Source organism: Geotrypetes seraphini, chromosome 15 (genome assembly GCF_902459505.1).
Source record: "Geotrypetes seraphini chromosome 15, aGeoSer1.1, whole genome shotgun sequence".
NCBI lineage: Eukaryota > Metazoa > Chordata > Amphibia > Gymnophiona > Dermophiidae > Geotrypetes > Geotrypetes seraphini.
In genome coordinates, this window is record NC_047098.1 from 13,177,497 (window position 1) to 13,199,318 (window position 21,822).

Here is a 21,822-nt window from a genome sequence, read left to right on the forward strand (position 1 = left end):
ATGCGCCCCAGGGAAGCCAAAAGGTTGGCCACCCCTGGTTTAAAGGCAAGATGGCTGGAAAGTAACCAATTAGAAATAGCAGACATAGTCATTCTGAAGATCCCAATCTTATCAAATTCAACAAGTGAATTAAGAGAATTATCACCCATATAATGTGCACTAATACTGTAGGATTGGATAAGGAGATCAAGAGGGCTGAGGAAAATATTATATAGAAGCAGAGCAAGGATGGAGCTTTATAGGACCCAAGTAAAGTGGTATTGGGAGGATGAAACATGCACTGAAAATGAAGAATAATGGCAATGGAAGACAAGACACAAACCAGCAATGGTTTGTGCCTGTAGCTTTGCTAGTCTAGATAATAATATCTGATGATCCACAACATCAAAGGTTGCAGAGAGGTTGAAGGAGATGACTAAGGCGATCTTTCCATTGTCAAAAGTGGTAGACATTTTGAAGAGAAGTAAAGGCAGTCTTTGTATTGTGGCCAGTCTTAAATTCCGATTGACAGGGGTGAAGTACAATTTTGTGAGTGCTCTTCGAGGACAACTTTTTCTCTTATAGGGAAAAACACCCTCCAGGAATTCAAGACAAAGTTAGACAAGTTCCTATTGAACTAGAATGTACGCAGGTAGGGCTGGTTTCAGTTAGGGCATTGGTCTTTGACCTAGGGGCGGCCGCAGGGGTGGACTGCTGGGCACGATGGACCACTGGTCTGACCCAGCAGCGGCAATTCTTATGTTCTTATGTCAATTTTAAAATGAGAGATTTGAAATTGAATGGTAGCTGCAAAAGGACTGAAGGATCTAATAAAACTTTTTTTGAATTGGATGAATTGCCTTTTTCTTCAAGTCAGGAAAAATGCCAGAGTTCAGACTGCTGGATAAGACTATGATGAGGAAAATGTAGCCAGTGTGAGGTAATAGTGTCAAGGGCAGAGGTAGTGATCCTCGTAGAGCAAAGTGTCTTCTCTAATGAGTGAAGAGAAGGCTGATTAAAGGAGGAGCAGGTGTCTTCCCCTCAAGTTCAGATCCAGGTCCCAGTCACAACAGATAGAGGGGACAAAGAGTCTTGTAAAGAGGAAATATGATCAGAAATGTAATGGGGCTAACTCAGCAGTGCAAGGGGCTGTCCTGATTGGATCCTGGCATCCAGAGCCAGTCAATTCATTCAAAACAGAAAAGTGTCAGCAATAAAGTTTGAAAAAGAGGGTCACGTGATGCCGTCTTGGTGAGCCGACATGTGTGAAGGGAGCTCTCGGGCCCGCTCGCTTTTGCAGTGCTCTGCCGGCGTTGCTATCGGCGCTGTTTGCTTTCCCCGACTTCCGGTTTCGGAGGGGACATCCCGGCAGCGTTTAGCGCTCTGTTTGGGGAGCTATGGCGGCTAAAGTGACCCGCGAAGATCGGGAGAAGCCTCGGGTTGCTGATTCCAAGATGGCGGAGCCGGCCCTCGTGTCTCCTTCTTCGCCTCGCTCTGAGTGGGTGGCGGATATTATTACGGAGGTGCGGGCAGCGATTCAAGACACCCTTACCTCCCAGCTCCAAAAGCTCTCTGATAAACTGGATGGATTGGATGATTCTGTGAGTCATCTAAGAGCGGAGTTTGGCTCCTTTCAGCAAAGGGTGTCTGATTTGGAGGATTCGGCTGGGCAGTTTCGGGAGGCACAGATAGCGGCAGACTCGAAAATACGCCAGCTGGAACTTAAGGTGGAGGATCTGGAGAATCGATCCAGGCGCAGCAATTTGCGACTTGTTGGCGTTCCCAAGTCGGTGTTGGATGGGCAGCTGCATTCCTTTCTGGAATCCTGGTTGGTGCAGTCTCTTCAGCTTCCTTCGACTGCGGGGCCCCTGCGGATTGAAAGAGCGCATCGTCTGGGAGTTCGCCGCCAGGATGCTACCCGTCCTAGGGTGGTAATCTTCAAGGTGTTGAATTATGCCCACAAGGTGGAGATCCTGCAGGCTATCCGGGCGAAGGGTCCCCTTACCTATGAAAATCAGAAGATTTTGTGTTTCCAGGACTTCTCAGTTCAATTGGCTGCCCGGAGAAAGGAGCTTGCCGCTGTTTGCCATCAACTCCATGAGCTGCACATCCAGTTCGCGCTTCTCTATCCTGCACGTCTCAAAGTTCAACATGAGGGTCGCTGTCACTTTTTTGAATCCGTAGCCGCTGCTTTGGCTTTTGTGCAACGCCTAGCAGGAGCGGCACATAGCCCTTGACCTTTTGCTTCTTCCTAGTTCCTGGTTCCTGGACTGTACTAGGCTGGCTTTTTCGCTGTTTTGCTGCTGCCAGCATGCAGCCTCGGGACTTTGCCATGGGCTGCCGGTGGAGCGGTGTTGCTGGAGTTTTGGGGGTTGCTGACATCTTCTCCACCTGACCCATGTACGAGGACTCCAGCCCTTTGGTTATGTTTCTGCTGTCGTTGTTTAACTGTGTGTTGGATTTCATAGCACTGATCCTCCGTTGTGGATAGACTGTTTTCCTGCCATGGTGTTCCTTGTGCTTTTGATATAGCGTCTCGTTCTGTTCTCTCAACATAATGCATGTTTATTTTATTTTCTGCTTTGCTGTCTTCTTTGGGTTTTGTAATGGGAGAGTTTTCTCCCACATAGCTGCCTGTTCCTCCTCAGTAATTATTTTATTCTTATTTTATTTGTTGAGTTATTCCTTTAGTTCTATTTTTCCTGTAATTCCTCTTTGTGGGCTGGTGTTTAGTTGATCTGGAAGTTGGGGGGTGGGCTCGGGAGGGCTTTTCAGCGTGACTTGTATCTGGGTTCTCCCAGATCCGTGCATGGGATTTTGGGGTTTGGAGATTGGGAGGTTGTTGGGTGGGTGGGGGGGGGGGGGGTTAAGTGGGCTGGGGCTGGGCTAGGGGGGGGGTTTGTATGTGTGGAGTGTTTGGGTGGGTGTACTTGGGTGTGAATGGAGGTGGCTGTGTGACCAGGGGTGCTGTAGTTTGGTTTTGTTTGTTTTTTTGGGACTATGGGTGATCTTTCATTCCGGGAAGGATCCGCTGGCTGGGACGGTTCCCCCGGATGTCTATTCAGCTATCTTTCTTTTTACCTTAGCTTTTCTTACTCATGGTAATTAAGTTTATCTCCTGGAATGTCCATGGCATCACATCTCCGGTTAAACGTCAAAAAATTCTTAGTGCGTTGAATCGACAAAAGGCGGATGTGGCATTTTTGCAGGAGACCCACCTCTCTTCTGCGGAACATGTTAAACTCTGCCGTTGGTGGGTGGGCAAGGTTTTGGAGTCTCCGGGTCTGCACCGGAAGGCAGGGGTGGTCATTTTATGTCACAAGGGTCTGCATCTGACTACTCATAAGGTATGGTCTGACCCGAAGGGGCGTTATCTGATAGCTAAAGTCACACTTAATAGGCAGGATTTGCTCTTGTGTAATATATATGCTCCTAACACTTGGGATGGGCACTTTATGCATTCCCTCACCAGACTCCTTCATCAGGATCTCCCAGTGGTGTTGGGGGGGGATTTTAATCAAGTTTTTGATCCCACTATTGACAAGTCTATTCCCCTTCCTCATGACAGGTATTCCCCGACTAGAGGCCTTCCCTTATTTGCTTCTTCTATGTCTTTGATTGATGTGTGGCGGGTGTTACACCCTGGAGACCGCGACTACACTCATACGTCTAGCGCCCATGCAACGCAGTCCCGTATTGATTATTGGTTGCTCACGGACTCCCTGTTTTCGCAGGTGAGCTCGGCGGAGATTGGGGGATATGATGTTTCGGATCATGCTATGATTGTTCTTTAGAGTTTCCTGGAGATGCCCCTGGGGGCTTTCACTGGCGGTTTCCTCTCTCGCTATATTCTGACCAGGAGTTTCATACTTTCTTGGTAGACAAATGGAAGGACTATGCTTTTCATAATGCGTCTCATAGAGGTGAATCACTTCTTTACTGGGAAGCTGCTAAAGTGGTGTTGCGGGCTTACTCAAGCCGGAAGAAAAAACGGCGCGACCGTCAGGTGCTCCGGTTGGAGCGCCAGGTTCAGGATGACCGTCGCCGCTATGGGGCTCATCCCACCGGAATCAATAGAGCGTTATTGTTGGCCTCGCAGTTGTCGTTGCGGGAACTTTTACATGATCGGGCTATGAAATCTTTGGCATATTATAAATTTCAACTGTATTTTCATGCTAATAAGAGCGGTAAGCTTTTGGCCAACTTAATTCGGCGTGCTAAGGGGTTTTCCCCAATTCTACATCTTCGCCGGGCAGACGGTGGTCTGGTCCACAGGGATGAGGATATGGCGGCGGTGTTTCACCATTATTTCCAGGAGTTGTATGCTGCTCCACTGGTTCCTTCGTTGGCGGGGGATCTTTATTTGGATCAGGTCTCTCACCCGGTGGTGACTGACGCTCAGAATGCGCGACTGCAGGCTCCTTTTACAGTCGAAGAGCTATCGTTGGTTCTTGGTAGTTCTCCGTTGCAAAAGGCGGCAGGGCCTGATGGCTTTCGCAACAAATTTTACAGACTTCTACTTGCGGACGTGGCCCCGGTTCTGGTTGATGTGTTTAACAGTGCGGTCCGCGATGGGGCTCTCCCGCCTTCCCTTCAGATTGCTCAGATTGTGGTTTTGCTTAAGCCCGGGAAAGACCCGTTAAGGGCCTCCTTGTAGCGCCCCATTTCCCTGTTGAATGCTGAAGCTAAATTCTTTGCTAAATTGTTGGCCAACCGGCTGGCGGGGATCTTGCCCTCACTGGTGGCGGATCCTCAAGTTGGGTTCGTCCAAGGTCGGTCGTCCACTCGCAATTTACGTACTATTCTTGCTTCTCTGGAATGGGTGGAGCGGGAGAAGGTTTCTTCTTTGTTGGTCAGTTTTGATGCCCATAAGGCCTTTGATAGGGTTTTGTGGGACTTTTTGTTTTGTACTCTTCAACATTATGGTATGGGTGGTTTCTTTAGTGACGCGGTGGCTGCGTTGTATCATAATCCGCAGGCCAGGGTGCTGGTTAATGGAGTTTCTTCAGCGGTGTTTCCGATTCAGCGGGGTACTAGACAGGGTTGCCCCTTATCTCCTCTTCTTTTCGTGCTCACTGTAGATCCTTTAATTTGCGAGATTTCTGCTAATCCGGCGGTTCGGGGTGTTCGTCGGCGGCCGAGAGTTTAAGATTTCGGCATTTGCGGATGATTTGTTGGTTCATTTGACCTCCCCGTGGGCTTCCTTTCCTGCTCTTATGTCGCTTTTTAAGGAGTATGGTGATTTTTCTGGCTTTCAACTGAATTATGATAAATCTTTGGCAGTAGCTACTGCCGACGCGGTGTGATTGGAGTGGCCGGGGCAGTTTCCTTTACGGTGGGCGGATGGTGTGTTCAAATATTTGGGAGTGCAACTCACGAGCTGTGTGGGTCGGATATATCGTGCTAATGTAGATGCTTTGTTGGCCGCTACGGAGGGTTGTTTTGCACACTGGATGTCTCTGCCTCTTTCTTTTTACGGTAGGGTTCACTTGTATAAGATGGTTATTTTTCCCCGCTGGTTGTATGTACTCCAGCTGCTGCCTCTTTGTCTTCGCCGTCGCGATCTTCAACGGCTTCATAGGCAGCTGACCCGGTTCCTCTGGCAAGGCAAGAAGTCTCAGATATCGATCGCTTATTTGTTCGGCTCAGGGAGGATCGGCGGTTTGGGACTCCCGGATATGGGCCTATATAATCTGGCTTGCTTGCTGCGCTTCTTGGGTGACTGGTGCCTACGGAGTGATGACTATCTTTTTCGGGACTTTGAAACTGCTCTTTTCTCTCCTTGGCACTTGTTTTCGTAGTCTCAGTTGCCTGTTCGTCTCTTGCCCCCCGCGATCCGATCCAGTTTTCTTCTTCGGTCGTGGCGCTTTTGCTGGAAGGCCTTGGTCGGGTTGCTGGGGGGGGGACCATCAGGTTTCGGATCAGTTGTCTATACGGGGGAATCCACAGTTCCTGCCTGGCTGCGATAACCCTGTCTTTGTGCGCTGGACTGGGGAGGGGTTGCTTCTTCTTGAGCATTTATTGGACGCGGAGGGTGCTATAAGACCTTGGGTAGATTTTCCCATGCTTCATTCCTTGTGTGTGGGAGGTCTGTTTGCGTATCAGCAAATTCATCATTATGTGAGGTCTTTGGCTCGCCCGGGCTTACGGTTTCGATTGGGTGACCAATTTCGTCTTTTTTTTGCTCAATTTTATTCTAGTGGCTTGACGGTGTCTGCGTTACATGGGGCTTTGCGTAGTCTTACTCCTCTGAAGTCTTATGCGGCTTTGGAGTGCCGCTGGGGGAGAGATTTGGGCATACCTGGTGCATCCTTGAACTTTCCTTCCCTTATTAGTCGTATCTCTTCTATTTCTATTAGTGCAGAACTGTGGGTTGGGGTTGGGTTGGAGGTTTGGGCTTAGGAGTGGGGGAGATTGGAGGGATTCATTGGGGGGTAAAAATTGTTTGGTTGTACGTTTGGTGATCTCGACCTTGTTGTACTGTTGTGTTGTATTTTGTATTTACTGATAGTGCACCAATAAAACATCATTTATACTAAAGTTTGAAAAAATACCTGCCCATGTTTTATCATGATTCCAAAAAATTGGAGTTTTGTTGATGCTGCTCTAGTCATAAAGATGCAATCTTCGTATGTGTTTCAAAAGAATTGTATCCATAAAACATAATCTCTTCTGTTAAGTTGTGAAGTGTAAACTAGTGGGTTTATTTTTAAATCACATGGCTTTTGTTTACAATATTGAGGTCACAATTACATTTTTAACTAGGGTTTAAAAATTTTATGCCATAACCATTTAGCTGCTGAATATACCCTTAAGTCCTTGCACATCCACTAGTCCTTGAATTCAAACACAAAAACATTAGGCATTTCACTTGGCTGTCTCAGCATGAATTTTTTAAATGGACTTTATATTGGGCGTGTTGCCTGAGGATATCAAACATTTACAAGAACATATGATTCTTAGATGGGCACTAATAATTTGTGTCTCTTAGAGGGATGTAAGGGGAGCTCAGAACGGTTTACATGAATTTTATTCAGGTAATCAAGCATTTCCCCTGTCTGTCCCGCTGGACTATGTACCTGAGGCAATGGGGAGATTGAGTGACTTGCCCAGAGTTACAAGGAGCAGTGTGGGTTTGAACCCACAACCTCGGTGCTGAGGCTGTAGCTTGAACCCCTGCGCCATATTCTCCCCCCTTTTACTGATTGCACCTGACTGTAAAAGAAACCTGTCTGGTGTCTAATGACACAACCACTCCCATACCTGAAGACAGAAGCAATGCTCACTCACTCCTGCCTCCAGCATTGCCATCTTCAAAATACACTGGGACAAGGCTAGCCTACCATATAAGGGGTAATTTTGCATAGAGTGCAGGCTAAATTACCTCTATGTAGGTATGAGTCCCTATATGGTGTCTAACATTTTATGGTGATTTTGAATGTGCATATGATTAAAGACAAGAAATGCATTAGATTTAATTATTCCTTCAGCGATACGATTGTACAGGTAGTCTTTTATGCTTTAAAATATTTTCCTGCCGTTTTATTGCTAAGGTTAGCCTGCTCTGGCATACACAATTAGTGAGGTAGAAATTATTTTAAATAAAATCTTCTCACAAATATTGGAAATTTACCGGGTCCATGGGTAGCGGTGTTTCTAGTGTATCATAATGTTTTAAAAGCCTTGCATTTTGGCTTTTCTCTGCATTTTTAAACATAAACCCCCATATTAAATCTTATTTATGATTTCTAAACCTAATTAGAGTTTAGGATCAGAAAGATGGGAAGATGTAATGAAGGGAGCAAATCATGGATGATATGCAATCATTAACTTGAGACCTGTGTGGAATTACCCCAGAATAAAGAAAGCATTTGTTTAAATCTGGTGTATATTAAGTTCTAGGTTTCAGTGAGGAAAGCAATCCTTGTTTTTGTTCTCTGCATTTCAGCTTCAGAGTTGATTGCCTGATTTCTTTGTGACTGCTTCTTCCAGCAGCAGTGGGTCGATGTAAACCTTTTCATTTAAACCATATGCCATTTCATATTCGGTTTCCATGGGAATAAGCCACAATAGACTTTGCTTTATAATGGACATGGTTAATGCAGACAGTGAGTAGAAACAAATTGGCAAAGCAGAGATTTTAAGATGCACACACATTAAATGCAAGTCATTCATCATCCGTTACAGTAACCTATCTGTGTATGTGCTTAACTAGTATTTTGAGAGGGAAGAGTTGACAACTTTGAAAAGCCATATTTTAATTTCTACTTTTCTCTAGGCAGTGTTGGCTCTTCATTAGAATCAGGCCTTTCCTGAATCATTATAGGAACACAATATCTCAAGGCTATATTCATATATTTGGCCAGTTGTACATATATGTATATATTTTTTTTGTTTTGTTTTGTTTGTTTGTTTTGGGGTTTTTTCTACCAAGAAACCTGTTTTGGGAGCAGAACAACTCTGAAGACTTAACAGAATGGGATGAAATTGGCATGTGTGAAAAACCAGTAAATAGCCTAAGTTCAAAAGTCAGCCAAATCAGACTGGAAGTTTCAGAGAAATAAGACCCCCTCCCCCCTCAAAAAAATGGACCATTAAATTTATATGAGAAGAGTTTAGGTTTCTGTGGTATAGCAACTTAATAGTGAAACACATGGAATTTTTCTCTTCAAACTCCTCCTTGCTCATGGTTTTCCACGTCTTGAAAAACAAATTTTTGCAACTGCCCACCTACAATCTCACCTGTCCCCCACAGTTACTTTAATGCTCACGCATACAGTCTGAGCTAGGCTGTGCATGCTTTTCACACTTGTTGGTAACGGTGTCAGAAATCTCTGTAACATTTCAAAAATTTGTAGTTATAGAAGCATTTTAAGCCTGGGTTCAGTATCTTAAGACTTATTTCCATAGTCCAGCATTATATAAACTATTCATGAGGACCTGTGTGGTCTCAAAAGCTCTTGTACATAAGTGGTTTTGTTGGTCTTTTCAGAAGAATCACAACCAACAAAGACACAATAGCAATTTTCAGAAATCGTTTCAACCCTTCCCCCCAGCTTTAGAACATAAATCAATGCAAAGGGCATAAAACTTGCAGATTGCTTGCTGTGGCTGTCTGCAGGAGATAAACCTGCATACATATATGGAGTTTCCAATGAATATGCATGAGTTAGTTTCCCTTACATCGGACAGCAGTATTTGCAGATTTATTTTGTGCACATTCATTGTTAATACGCTGAAAACCTGACTAGCTGTTCACTAGGTTTAGAGAAGTTCTGCACCAGAGGATAGACTAGAGGTCTGCACGGGAACGGGGATCGCGGGGTTCCCGCGGGAATCCCCCCCTAACCCATGGGACTCCAACGGGGACCTCCCTCTGGCTCACGGGACTCCCATGCGGACCCCTCTAGCCAACGGGACTCCCACGGGGATGGAAGGCTTTGGAAGCAGGGTTCATCCATATAATATAATGGACACGTCAGCCTTAGTAAAAGAGGGGGTTTATAAGTTAATTACCTGAACAGAAAACAAAAAAAGGGTTCCACCAAAGTGATTCCACAAGGAAAACAGCAGCGCAAACACAAAAGAAACTGTGTAATTGAAGATCCTGTCAGAAGTAATTGCTGCTTTTTATGGGGACGGGCGGGGATGGAGGTAATTTCTTGCGGGGATGGATGGGGACGGAGAGGATCCTGACGGGGACGGAGAGTATCCTGACGTGGAGGATCCTGGCGGGGATGGGTGGGATGTCTGTCCCCGTGCAACTCTCTAGAATAGACACACATTCTAGTAGCTTCAGTACTGAGCTTGATAAGGGCATCAGTAGTGAGATGGTAACGAGCCAAAGCCTGGAAGGTACCCTTATTCCAGACAGCCTATCTGTTAATGATGCCAAGTTACTTTAAAGATCCTGAGTGTGAAATGCATCTCCAAATGAGGTTTAGAGTTCAGAAAAATGTAAACAAGAGGCGGCCCATCTTTTGTCAGACCCTTACACAGGAGTTGAGGCCAAAGCAGCAATGTATCTTAAAAGATGTCCTGCAGTTACTGCTGTGCATTAAACCCTATAAACCAGTGTCTCGCAGTCTTTCTCAAGCCGGGGCACACTAAACCCTAGTGTTTGTGGCTTTAACACCTGGAAGTGCGCAATGTCGCCGTGATGATGTCGCATGCACTTGTGAGGACATCATAGTGACATCAATGCATGCGCAAAGGACTTTTAAATGGGCTCTGCGCCAGCAGTGGGAGGTGCCTGAAAGGAAAAGGGCCAGAGAGGAGAGGCACTGGCACCGGCTGAATGCCTACATGACGTGCCTCTCTTTGCAAGTGGCACATCCTGTAGGTATTCAGCTGGCACCTCTCCTCCCCAGTGTGCCTTAGCACACATTTTCTTTATTTGAAGGCTGGCGCTTATAATTTTTGGATTTTGAATTTTCAGATATTTTTTTAACATGGTTCCTTTTGATAGTTTACAACTTGACAGATATCTGCTCCACAGAAGCCATGGGGTTAGGTGCTAGTCTTACCACTATTCTGTCCCACGCTATCTTGAATTCAGATAGTCTTTGTCTCCACCACCTCTACCAGGAGACTATTCCACACATCTACCCCTGTTTCTGTAAAGCAGTAGTTCATTAGATTACTCCTGAGCCTGTCGCCTCTTAACTTCATCCTATGCCTTTTCCTTCCAGAGTTTTCTGTCTTTTGAAAAAGACTCGCCACCTGTACATTGATGCCACGGTGATATTTAAACATCTCTTATATCACCTCTCCCGTCTTTCTTCAATAATCTTTTTATTTATTTTAGGTATTTATATACTGCCTATCAAAATTATCTAAGCGGTTAACAATCAGGTACTCAAGCATTACCACTATCTGTCCTAGTGGGCTCACAGTCTATCTAAAGTACCAGGGTCATTCATTAATTTATTTAAACATTCATGCCCCACATAACCAAAAACCTATGAAAACATACAAACAAAGGTGAACAAACACACTTGGATCTTAAAATACTAACATGCAATTCTTAAACTTCCCCAAAATACACAATCATACAAGTTATTTTTAAAAATGATCAAATTTTTCAAAACATATTGATAAAACAATTTCAAATTCTGATAGCATCATAACTCATCACAGATTTTTTTAAAAACCCTCTGAAAGAAGTAAGCCTTCAAACAAATACATATCAAGGTCCCTAAATCTGTCCCATACGATTTATGACAAAGACCACTAACCAATTTTGTAGCAGTCTTCTGGGCCGACTCCATCCTATTTATCTTTTTGAAGACACAGTCTCCAAAATTGCACAGTGTTCCAGAGACTTATACAATGGCATTATCTCCCTTTTCCTACTGGCCATTCCTCTTATGCACCCAAACATTTTCCTGACTTTGACCATCACTTTTTCTACCTGCTTTGTCACCCTGAGATCATCAGTCACCCCCCAAGTCCAGCTCTTCTTTTGTACACAGAAGCATTTTGCATCCTGTACTATACCGCTCTCCTGGATTTTTGCAGCCCAAATGCATGAACCTGTATTTTTTAGCATTAGATCTTAGTTGCCGATTACCAGACTAATAATAATAACTTTATTCTTTTATACCGCCATTCCCAAGAGTTCTAGGCGGTTTACAACAAAAAGAGCTGGACAATCATCGAAGTACAATCATTACCATAGAAATACAAATAGTAAAATAAAATACAGTCAGTAAGAGAATCCCAAAGTTAATAAATTTGCCAAACAGAGTGGTCTTAACTAATTTATGGAAAGAACAGTAATTCGATGCTTGATGAATACATTCACCTAACCACGATTGCAATTTACTGGTCTGAAACGCTAAAGATATATCGAAAAAAGTCTTATATCGACAACCATTTATCTTGGGATAAGCAAATATATGAGAGCTTCTGGTTTCCTCAATGGTTTATATAACTCAAAATGAGGGGAAAGATAAGTGGGAGACAGTCCAGATATCAGCTTAAAGCAGATACAAGAGAACTTAAAAAGAACTCTTACCTCTAGTGGTAGCCAGTGTAATAGATGACAATACGCACTGACATGGTCATTCTTGTTTTAGACCAACGATCATCCTAACAACCGTATTCTGAATTATCCTTAATCTTTTCAAAATTTTCTTGGGAGATCCCAAGTAAATAATATTACAGTAATCCAGAATGGATAAGATCAATGATTGAACCAATAGTCTAAATGCTACTGGGTCAAAATATTTTTTTATTGTCCGTATTTCACATTGCAAAGAAACATTTTTTTACTACTAAGTTGGTATGTTCCACCATTGTTAGATGCCGGTCCAACGTAACTCCCAGAATTTTAATGGAAGCGGTTATCTGGTAGTCATATTCATTTAAATGCAATATTGTATCTGTTATTTTGGCTTCGCTATATCCCGCCTCATGTTATCCACACCCACCAGGGTGTCTACCCCATTACAGAGCTTGGTATCAACCACAAAAAGACAATTTTCGCTAGACGTCCTGCAGTATCACTCACAAAGATGTTAAAGAGCTGGCCCAAGGACAGATCCCTGCAGCACTCCACTAACATCCTTTTCCATGGAGCAAACGCCATTTCCCAGTACCTTTTGCCTCCCAGTAGCCAGGAATGCAGAGTGTCATGAATTTAGTAAAAGAATGGGGAGTACGATGATACCTCTGATGCTTTTTGGTGAAACTGCACCTTGTCTATAAAATCCTGAATGGAGTGTAATGGTTAAATGCCAGTCTGTTTTACTTACACACCTTGAAGTTACAAAATAGTATGTTTAAAACAAATTGGGGAACATACTATATCGGTCATATTACTGAATATGTAATTCAGTCTTGGAATTTGTTGCCATAGAAAACCTGGAAACTGGAAGACCAGAAAGTACCTGGGAGTGGACATGTGATGAGTAATACTGGTCGGCCCAGTCACATGATCACAGTAGCTCACAAAATAGTGCAAATTTAGGCTTTAGAATCAAACAAAAAGTCAGTTCATGTGTCAGTGAAACACTATTAATTACTCTAAATATTTTTGAAAAACAAACTTTTTCAAATGTTTAGGTAGTATATAGAAATTAAAAAAAAACAACAAAAAACCCACCCATAAAGGAATTAAGGAATACCTTTTTTATTGGACTAACTCAATACATTTTATGTTAGGCATTCAAATGTAACCCTTCTTTAGATCAGAAATAAGCAAATGTTGACAAATCAGTATATATATCAGTGTATATAAGGAAAACATTTCAGGGATAAATTCACTGGAAGAGGGAGGGATGGGTGGCTGAGCAGGAGACAGGGATGACAAAGCAGTTTTAAATGTCTTTGTAGTGGGAAAGGAAGCCCAGATCTTAAGTCCTGTCTGGTAGGTGTCAGAATATATAATTTTAATTTCAAAAGGTTTTACGTTCTTGGATTGTCTTAAAGTTCCTTTTAGTATTCTTGCCAGAAAATCATTGATGGTCAGTTTTTACATAGTGTTGTCCGACAGAGGTGACATCCTGGTTTGTATTGCAATTTTTAATATAAGTTGATTCTGTCTTTAGCATTTGGCTTGTTTCGCCGGTAGAACATCCCTTTTTTCATTGAATGATGTTATACCCCATTAGAAGATGAACATGTAAAGGATCCCTTCTTGCTGACTGTTTTTCCCATATGAGTGACCATGGATCCTTTGAGATGTGCTCGTGCACTTTGCGGTTTGCCATGCCAGGGGATGTGTGCCATTCTCTTCAGGGGTTTACACAAACCCATGAGGAGATCGGCACACATCCTCATACCCCCATGGGTATACATAGGCTCATAGGGAGGAGAATGGTGCACATCCTTGCGGTATAGCAGGCTTCGGGCTATGCAAGCACATCTCAAAGTATCCCACTTCCTTGATAAATTCTCTTTCATCTTCACTTGATAGGATCTGCTTGTTAAAGCCAGCAAACTAAGAAAATACCTTTCCTGTTATTCCAATGTCACTCGGTTTACTCAGTAAAATTATTATGGTCTACCAAATGCACAAGACTAGTCAAACTGCAGGACTGTTGTTGATATACCTTTACTCATCCATAACGTTGCAGTTGTTAACTATTGCACAGATAACCGTTTCCAAACTAAAATTTTTATGGCATCTAGATTGCGCATTCTGAAACAGTGAAATCAGTTAGCTTGTCAGGGTTTAAAAAAATGCTTGGATAATTTCCTACAAGAGAAGTCCATAGTCCACTATTGAGATGGCTTGGGAGAATCCATTGCTTATTCCTAGGATAAGCGCATTAAATCTGTTTTAATACTTGGGATCTAGCCAGGTACTTGGGACCTGGGTTGGCCACTGATGGAAACAGGATTCTGGGCTTGATGGACCTGTGGTCTGTCCCAGTATGTCAATTCTTATGTTCTTATGCAGTTAACTTAGTTTGGGCAAGTTCTTGAAGGGGAAAAATCCTTAAACTTTTAGGATAAACATGAAATTTAGATACTTTTGTAATCCTGGCATACTTGTTGAGCAGATCAGCCTCTGTTGGAAACCAGATGCTGGGTTGGGATCGTGAGTGTGATCTATTAAGGCAGTTCTTATGAAGCTGTATTAAGCAGTATATTTCTTCTGTTAAATCCATAAGCTCCACTGCAGTTGTCTGTTATCATTGTAAACTGGGTTTTTTTTGTTTGTTTTTTTTACTACTCAAAACACCTGCTGAGCTGAAAGAAATCACAGAGCAGAACTTTGCTTATTTGGATTTTTTTTTCTCAGTATTTATTGCACTGATGCCAAAATCTCTCTCCAAGCAACCTTATAGGTCTGCTTCTCAGGATACATACAGTGACTTTCATTGTGATACTTTGTATATCTTCAACCCAAGATCTTCAACCCAAGTGGGTGCTGTAAGTTACATTGGGCTTTTTTGGTAGCCTACATGGAGTAGTGGAACATAAGCTTAGGGGTTAGAACAGTGTTGCAGGCTTAAAATCTGTTTTCTTTCACCGATACTCCTTATGGGCTTGGAACAAACCTGTACTTGAGTTTCAGCTCAGATTTGAAAAGGCAAATTCAATCTTAAAAACCATATTCCAAACTTATTTCCTTTTCGTCCTGCAAGACCATTCTGGACTAATAGGTGTCCCCTGCCAAGATGAAGCTGAACCCTTTCAGTGACTTCACTGGTATAGGAGATAATTTAGCCAGGAACTCCAGTATTTTCTATTTCCAGTAAAAGATGCAAGTTGGATTGGTGCAGCAGGTTTTTCCTTGGGTAGGCTTAACTTTTCGGGGCACAATCCACAGCCTGAATTTCTAATGGTTGAGACCTTGGGCCATTGTAGCTCTTGGGATCCAGGCCAAAATCTCTTCCATTTGTCTGGAGGGGTCCAATCCTCTGTAGCCCTAGCCTACAGGTAAAACAAGGGACCACAGTACACCCTTGACACTTGCACAAACACAATTGAAAAGATTTGGTATAAACGTTTTCCTGGCTCCTGCTTGGAATAGTAAAATTAAATGGGAGGGGAGCAGGTACTTGGTTGCAGGCTTCAATGCAAAGAGGCTTTGTTCAGGCACCCATACCTTTCAGGCATCAGACTCAGAGCCTTTCTTGACAAGATAAGTAAAAGACCTTGATGCAGAGGGGGAATAATGCAGATTGACCCACATCAGCTATTGGATGTGGCAGCTGGGAAGAGAGGGGTCTGAGAGAGTTGCAGGCTCTGTATTGCTGTTGGCTCCTACTTCCTTGTCTACAACAGGACTTTGTGGTAATGTTTTGCTGCCTTCCAGCCTAAAGATGCAAGCAGATGGAAAAGGTGCCCATTTTGCAGCTGGACTGGCAAAATGTGCTATTAAGGGATTTATTAATAGTAATAGAACTGTGTGATTCACAGAAAGAGTGAGGGAACAGAAGGGCTCCATCCCTACCTGGATGTTGGGAGGCAGTTTTGCCACTCTGCAGTAGCTGATTTGGCTAGGTCAGGGATAGGAAATTCCAGTCCTCGTCAGCCACAGGCAGGTCAGGTTTTCAGGATATCCACAATGAATATATATGAGATGGTTTTGCATGCACTGCCTCCTTGAGATGCAAACCTATCTCATGCATATTTATTGTGGAGATCCTGAAAACCTGACCTGCCTGTGGCTGACGAGGACTGGAATTGCCTATCCCTGGGCTATGTATTTTGGAAACAGTCCTACTTCAGGATCGTGGGTGCTACTCCATCAGCAATGTGATTTCCAAAGAGGGAGCCTCTTCTGCCCCATGTTGGAGTCGATGCCACTTTAAGAAATTAATGTCCTAGCCAGACTTTCTCCCCGTGAACAAAACTCTCACACCTTACCCCAAATTTCTTCTTCGTACTAGATATCCTACATTCTTTGTTTGCTTTAAAAAAAAAAAATTTTTCCTCTCCACAATTGGTATCCAGATTCTCGCTGGTGTCCGACCATTTTCAATGTAATATGTATAATAGTTAATTCTTATACTGCAACCTATGTTTAGTTTTGCTTCCAACCATCTTGCACCTTGTAATCACTGACCGCTCAGTGACCTCTTATCTATTTATTTACTGTAATTCGCTGATTGTACAGCTATTCTTCATTGTGAACCGCCTAGAAGTCGCAAGATTCTGGCGGTATAGAAAAATAAAGTTATTATTACTATTCTGTAGGAAGGAATTGTGTGTGTATCACTGAGTGAGTTTGCCTCTCTCAGGCCAGGCAAGTTCTTCTCTAAGGTAGGGCGAACGAGAGGGCACTCTCTAAAGTTAAAAGGAGATAGATTCTGTACAAACGTAAGGAAGAAGTTCTTCACCCAGAGAGTGGTGAAAAACTGGAACGCTCTTCCGGAGGTTGTTATAGGGGAAAACGCCCTCCAGTGATTCAAGACAAAGTTAGACAAGTTCCTGCTGAACCGGAACGTACGCAGGTAGGGTTGGTCTCAGCGTACTGGTCTTTGACCTAGGGGCCGCCGCGGGAGCGGACTGCTGGGCACGATAGACCACTGGTCTGACCCAGCAGTGGCAATTCTTATGTTCTTAAAACATGTTATTTATTGCTTACCTAAATAAAAGACTAAAGCGATTTACAATAAAATAATCTTCAAACAATGAAGCAAATAGAAAAGAACTACCTACTGGTAGTTCTCATAAGGCAGTAGTGGTGGCCACAGGGGGAGGGGGGAACAGCTTCTTTTGCAACACCATCAACTGATGTGACCCTATTTGGGGTCCTTAACCCTTTCAGGACCAAGGGACCTATTTGTCCCATAACTTTAAAATCCTATAAATTTTGATTGGGATAGTCTACAGTTCTAAATTTGATATGTACGGATTCCATAGGATACTGCCTTTATGTAAACAAACTGGTTCCGACATTCATTCATTAGCGTCGTTGCCAGATTGACGAGAAGATTCACTTGCCACACTGTCCATAAGCCAGAAGCTTGATTTTTTAAAAAAAAAATAATGATATTTCACAAAAAAAATCAATTTTTTGGCATCTGCAAGCCCTTTTTACCATAAAAATGTCGTCAAAACCACAAAAATTGGCCTACGATCCTTATGGTCCTGAAAGGGTTAACCGACCACTGGGGAATTGCTGGTCTATAGCATCAAAGATGATTTTTTTTCTCCCATTTCCCTAGTAGGCTCCTTTTATATTTACTCTGTATATATACTTTCTTTACCTTTAATTTTATTGCAAACCACTAGTGGCACTATGTGTATCTTGGCAGTATATCAAATTTGTATAGATAGATAACAAATTTTTGTAAAATAAATGGTACACCCTAACCTTAGTCTAGTTCTCTATAAATATCGAATGTTGTCACTAAAACTGTGAACTATAGGTCTGCCAGAACTCTGATTGCCATCTAGATCCCATTGACCCACGAGCTTATTGGCTTGCGATCCAAATAATTACTTACTGATTTGATATATTAGAAAATAGAGGTGTGTTTGATTTTGTAAGCATTCAAGTTCCCTCTCTTCTGGTGTATGGAACTTCTTCCTGCCCTCTCCTCAAAGCACTGGTGCTTATGTGCAATTTGTCATCTAGTCTGTATTATGTTTGTGTTGCCCCTTTTGACTTCTTGACTCTGAATAAGTGGTGGTTTGTTCTTTGTATATGAGAAAGTCCTTCATAAACTGACTCTTTTTTTTTGTAGTTTGGTGTAAAGGTACACCAAATACAAGGGATTAAATTTTAGGGGAAATAATTGCTAAGGTGTAAAATCTTATTTTTTCTATTTGAAGTTATGGTTGAGTCTTTAAAAGAATCATGTTTAACATACAAGATGTTTGTTTGCTTTGACCAAACCAAAGTTCATCTTTACAGTTTTATTTTACATAGGTTTGATTTTTTTAAAAAATTATATCTTTATAGGTATCTGAAGTACCTCACCAAGAAATATCTAAAGAAAAACAATCTTCGTGATTGGCTTCGTGTGGTTGCTAATAGCAAGGAAAGTTATGAGCTAAGATACTTCCAGATTAACCAGGATGAAGAGGAAGAAGAAGATGAGGATTAAATTGTTAATCAGGAAAATATTTTTTACATTTTCTTCAAATAAATTGTTATGACAAAATCATGATGGTTTTATGAAGTGGTGTGTGAAAAGTAAAAATGATTCATTGCTATCTCTGATGCTACAGGCTTGTTAATAGATTGGACTTTTCTCACTTTATCCATTTAACCATACGTGAGGAATTTGATAGAATTGTTACTAGGGTCTTTGCCAAACTGAATACCTGATTGCACTGTGACTTGGCCAGAGTTCCAAGAATAGTGAGGAAGAACTGAAGATGGAGTTGTACCCTGGAGGAGCACAAGTCTGGTCCTTGAGAAATCATTCATAAGATATAAGAATAGCCTTACTGGGTCAGACCAATGGTCCATCAAGCCCAGTAGCCCGTTCTCATGGTGGCCAACCCAGGACACTAGTACCTGGTGAAAACCCAAGGAGCAGCAATATTCCATGCTACCGATCCAGGGCAAGCAGTGGCTTCCCCCATGTCTTTCTCGATAACAGACTATGGACTTTTCCTCCAGGAACGTGTCCAAACCTTTCTTAAAACCAGCTACGCTATCCACTCTTACCACATCCTCTGGCAATGCATTCTGGAGCTTAACTATTCTCTGAAAAAAAATTTCCTCCTATTGGTTTTAAAAGTATTTCCCTGTAACTTCGTTTCCTCCTAGTCTTTGTAATTTTTGATGGAGTGAAAAATTGATCCACTTGTACCCGTTCTACTCCACTCAGGATTTTGTAGACTTCAATCCTATCTCCCCTCAGCCGTCTTTTTACCAAGGTGAAGAGCCCTAACCATTTTAGTCTTTCCTCATACGAGAGGAGTTCATCCCCTTTACTATTTTGGTCGCTCTTCTTTGAACCTTTTCTAGTGCCATTAGAAGAGCGACCAAGATGGTAAAGGGGATGGAACATAGATTGTAGTATCCTATTATTTATACATGTACACCATCAAAACACAGTATATATTTTTTTCTGCTAGTTGGTATTCTTTGAGGTCATTTATATGCCTTCATTCTGCCTAAAACTGGATGGCTCATAGAATTACCCCATTGTGTCCTTGTAGATGTACGAATTCTATTGCAAAATGAAACTTATCAATAGGGCTTAAATTCAAATGGGAGAAATTAGGCGGGGGTGGACATAACTGTTGATCACAATTTCATCCTGACTGGACAAAATGTTGTGTTGTCACGCTGATAGGTAGCTAAGAAAATCATAGTAGTGAACACCAACATGTACATATGTTGGTGATTTCTGGTTTCTTTGGTAACTACAGGTGGGTAATTTTGTGCATATTCAATCATGGCTCAAAAAAAAAAAAATTGTAAAACGAGAAAGGGGGGGGTTAGAATCTATGATTTGGTGAGCTAGCTACATCCCAATTTCCTATTGCAAAACCACTATCAGATTGACTGGTTTCGTTTTTTACTTTTCATGGTTAAGGATACAGTATAATCTCGTTATAACGGACTCACTTATAACGGAACCTCGCCTATAGCGGACGAGGTCCGCTGGTCCTGGCCGTGCGCCTTTATAAACATACAGAAAATCGCATATAGCAGACTCGCATATAACAGACTTTCGGATATAATGGACAACCAATTTGGTCCCCAGAGCCGCTTTTAGCTGTAGTTTTGTTCGGCTATAATGGACATGCAGGCTCTGCCTACAAGGCACGTGGCGTTCCGGTGATATAGTATCAAAATGTAACCCAGAAGAAAAAGTATTTTTCTTTCCAGTACAGTATGACATAATGCTTTAGAACATCTTTTAGTGTTCTGGTTTTGCAATCGTTTCGTCCCATACCAATGTTTTGCTGAGTTTTGTTCTTGATGTTGCTGATATGTTTGTGCAGTGACTGTTCATTGATTGTATGTTGTTTTAAAGTTGACCTAAATAAAGTTTTTTTAAAAATGCAACTCTGGATATAACGGACTGTTTTTCCAGGTCCCTTGAAGTCCGTTATAACGAGATTATACTGTAATAAGTTATGTAGTAGTTTGGTAAATCTCTTAGTTATGGTACAGAAGAACCATGAAATCCCCCCCCCCCCAATAAAAAAGGTAAAGTGTGATGCTGAAGGAATAACCCCTCATTCTGATAAGCTGACAAAGCTGTAGCAGCAGTGAAATGGCCTTTATCCCAGGACAAGCAGGCAGCATATTCTCTACATGTTCGCGAGGCTGCATCTGAGGGTCCCTCAGTGGACTCTGCCCTCTCAGTGGCGACAGGATCGGGATCCCGCTTCTCATCTCATTGCAGTGACTCCTTCCTTAACACGTTCGCTCCGTTGGTGGACCAACTCTTCCAATATTTCCAGAGGGTTGCTCTTTCTCGCTCCTCCGCATCCAGGGACAGCAGGCAGATATTCTCGCAAGCCTCCCACCTCCCTGGGTTGGCTTCTTTGCTAGCTATCTGAACTGAAGACCACGAGGAGGGGATGCGCCCTCTAGTGGAGCGGGAAGGCACACACGTGCCTTCAATCAAGTTTGCTTGAAAAGCTGTCCGCGTTGGGGCTCCGTGGATGACATCACCCACATGTAGAGAATATCTGCCTGCAGTCCCTGGATAACACCTTTTAACGGTAAGTAACTGTGCTTTTTGGGGCAATCAATGTAGTAGGGTCTACTACCAAGAGGATCATTATGAGAGAACTGCAGAAAGCACATGTGGAACAATGACATTTAAGAATTATGTTGAAGGTGTCTTGTAACCTGCTAGAACTTAAAATATTATGTAATTGTAAGAATAGAATATATGTGAAAAATGGTTCTATAGGAACAGTTTTTACAGCAAATTAAGAATGAAAATAGAAAACAAATTTATACAGTCAAAAAGTATCTCTAGCAGGATCACCCTAAGCACTACCTTTTTGTTTGTTTGTTTCTGCCCTGAACAAATGGGAAGAAATTGCTGAAACACCACCTCTCTTCAGACTCATGCAAAAAAAAAAAAAAAATAAAATAAAAAAGATTGTGGTTAGCATTATTCACCCTAGTATTTGGATCTTGGAGGCACTCTGTTCAATCCAAAAACCCTACCAGCTAAGTATTTTTGAGAGAAGGGCCAGAGCACCTGATCTTGAACAAAAATAATCTTAACTATGCACCTTCCTGTTACTTGTAAAGAACTAGATATCTCAAATCTCACAGGGCATTTAGCATATACAGTATTCTTGTGTGCTCAGAGACGTGGTGGTGTGTTAAAGGAAAGGGGCTCGGGGCTTCCCCCCCCCCCCTCTATTTTGCTGTTCCTGATCAGACTATCACACTTGATCTAGTATAGAAACAGTATTTTGAAACAGTTCTAGTAAATACACCCCCAA

At 42.5% G+C, this 21,822-nt stretch overlaps 1 protein-coding gene across 1 annotated transcript in view; it reads left to right on the plus strand.

Moving 5' to 3' along the window:
- Positions 1-18,554, plus strand: part of RPL22 (ribosomal protein L22) — a 34,161-nt gene extending 15,607 nt beyond the window's left edge. Inside the window, exon 4 of the mRNA XM_033922574.1 lies at positions 18,350-18,554. Coding sequence (XP_033778465.1) covers positions 18,350-18,494 — 145 coding nt within the window. The 3' untranslated portion in view covers positions 18,495-18,554. The remainder of the gene's footprint in view (positions 1-18,349) is intronic.
- The last annotated feature ends 3,268 nt before the right edge of the window (positions 18,555-21,822 follow it).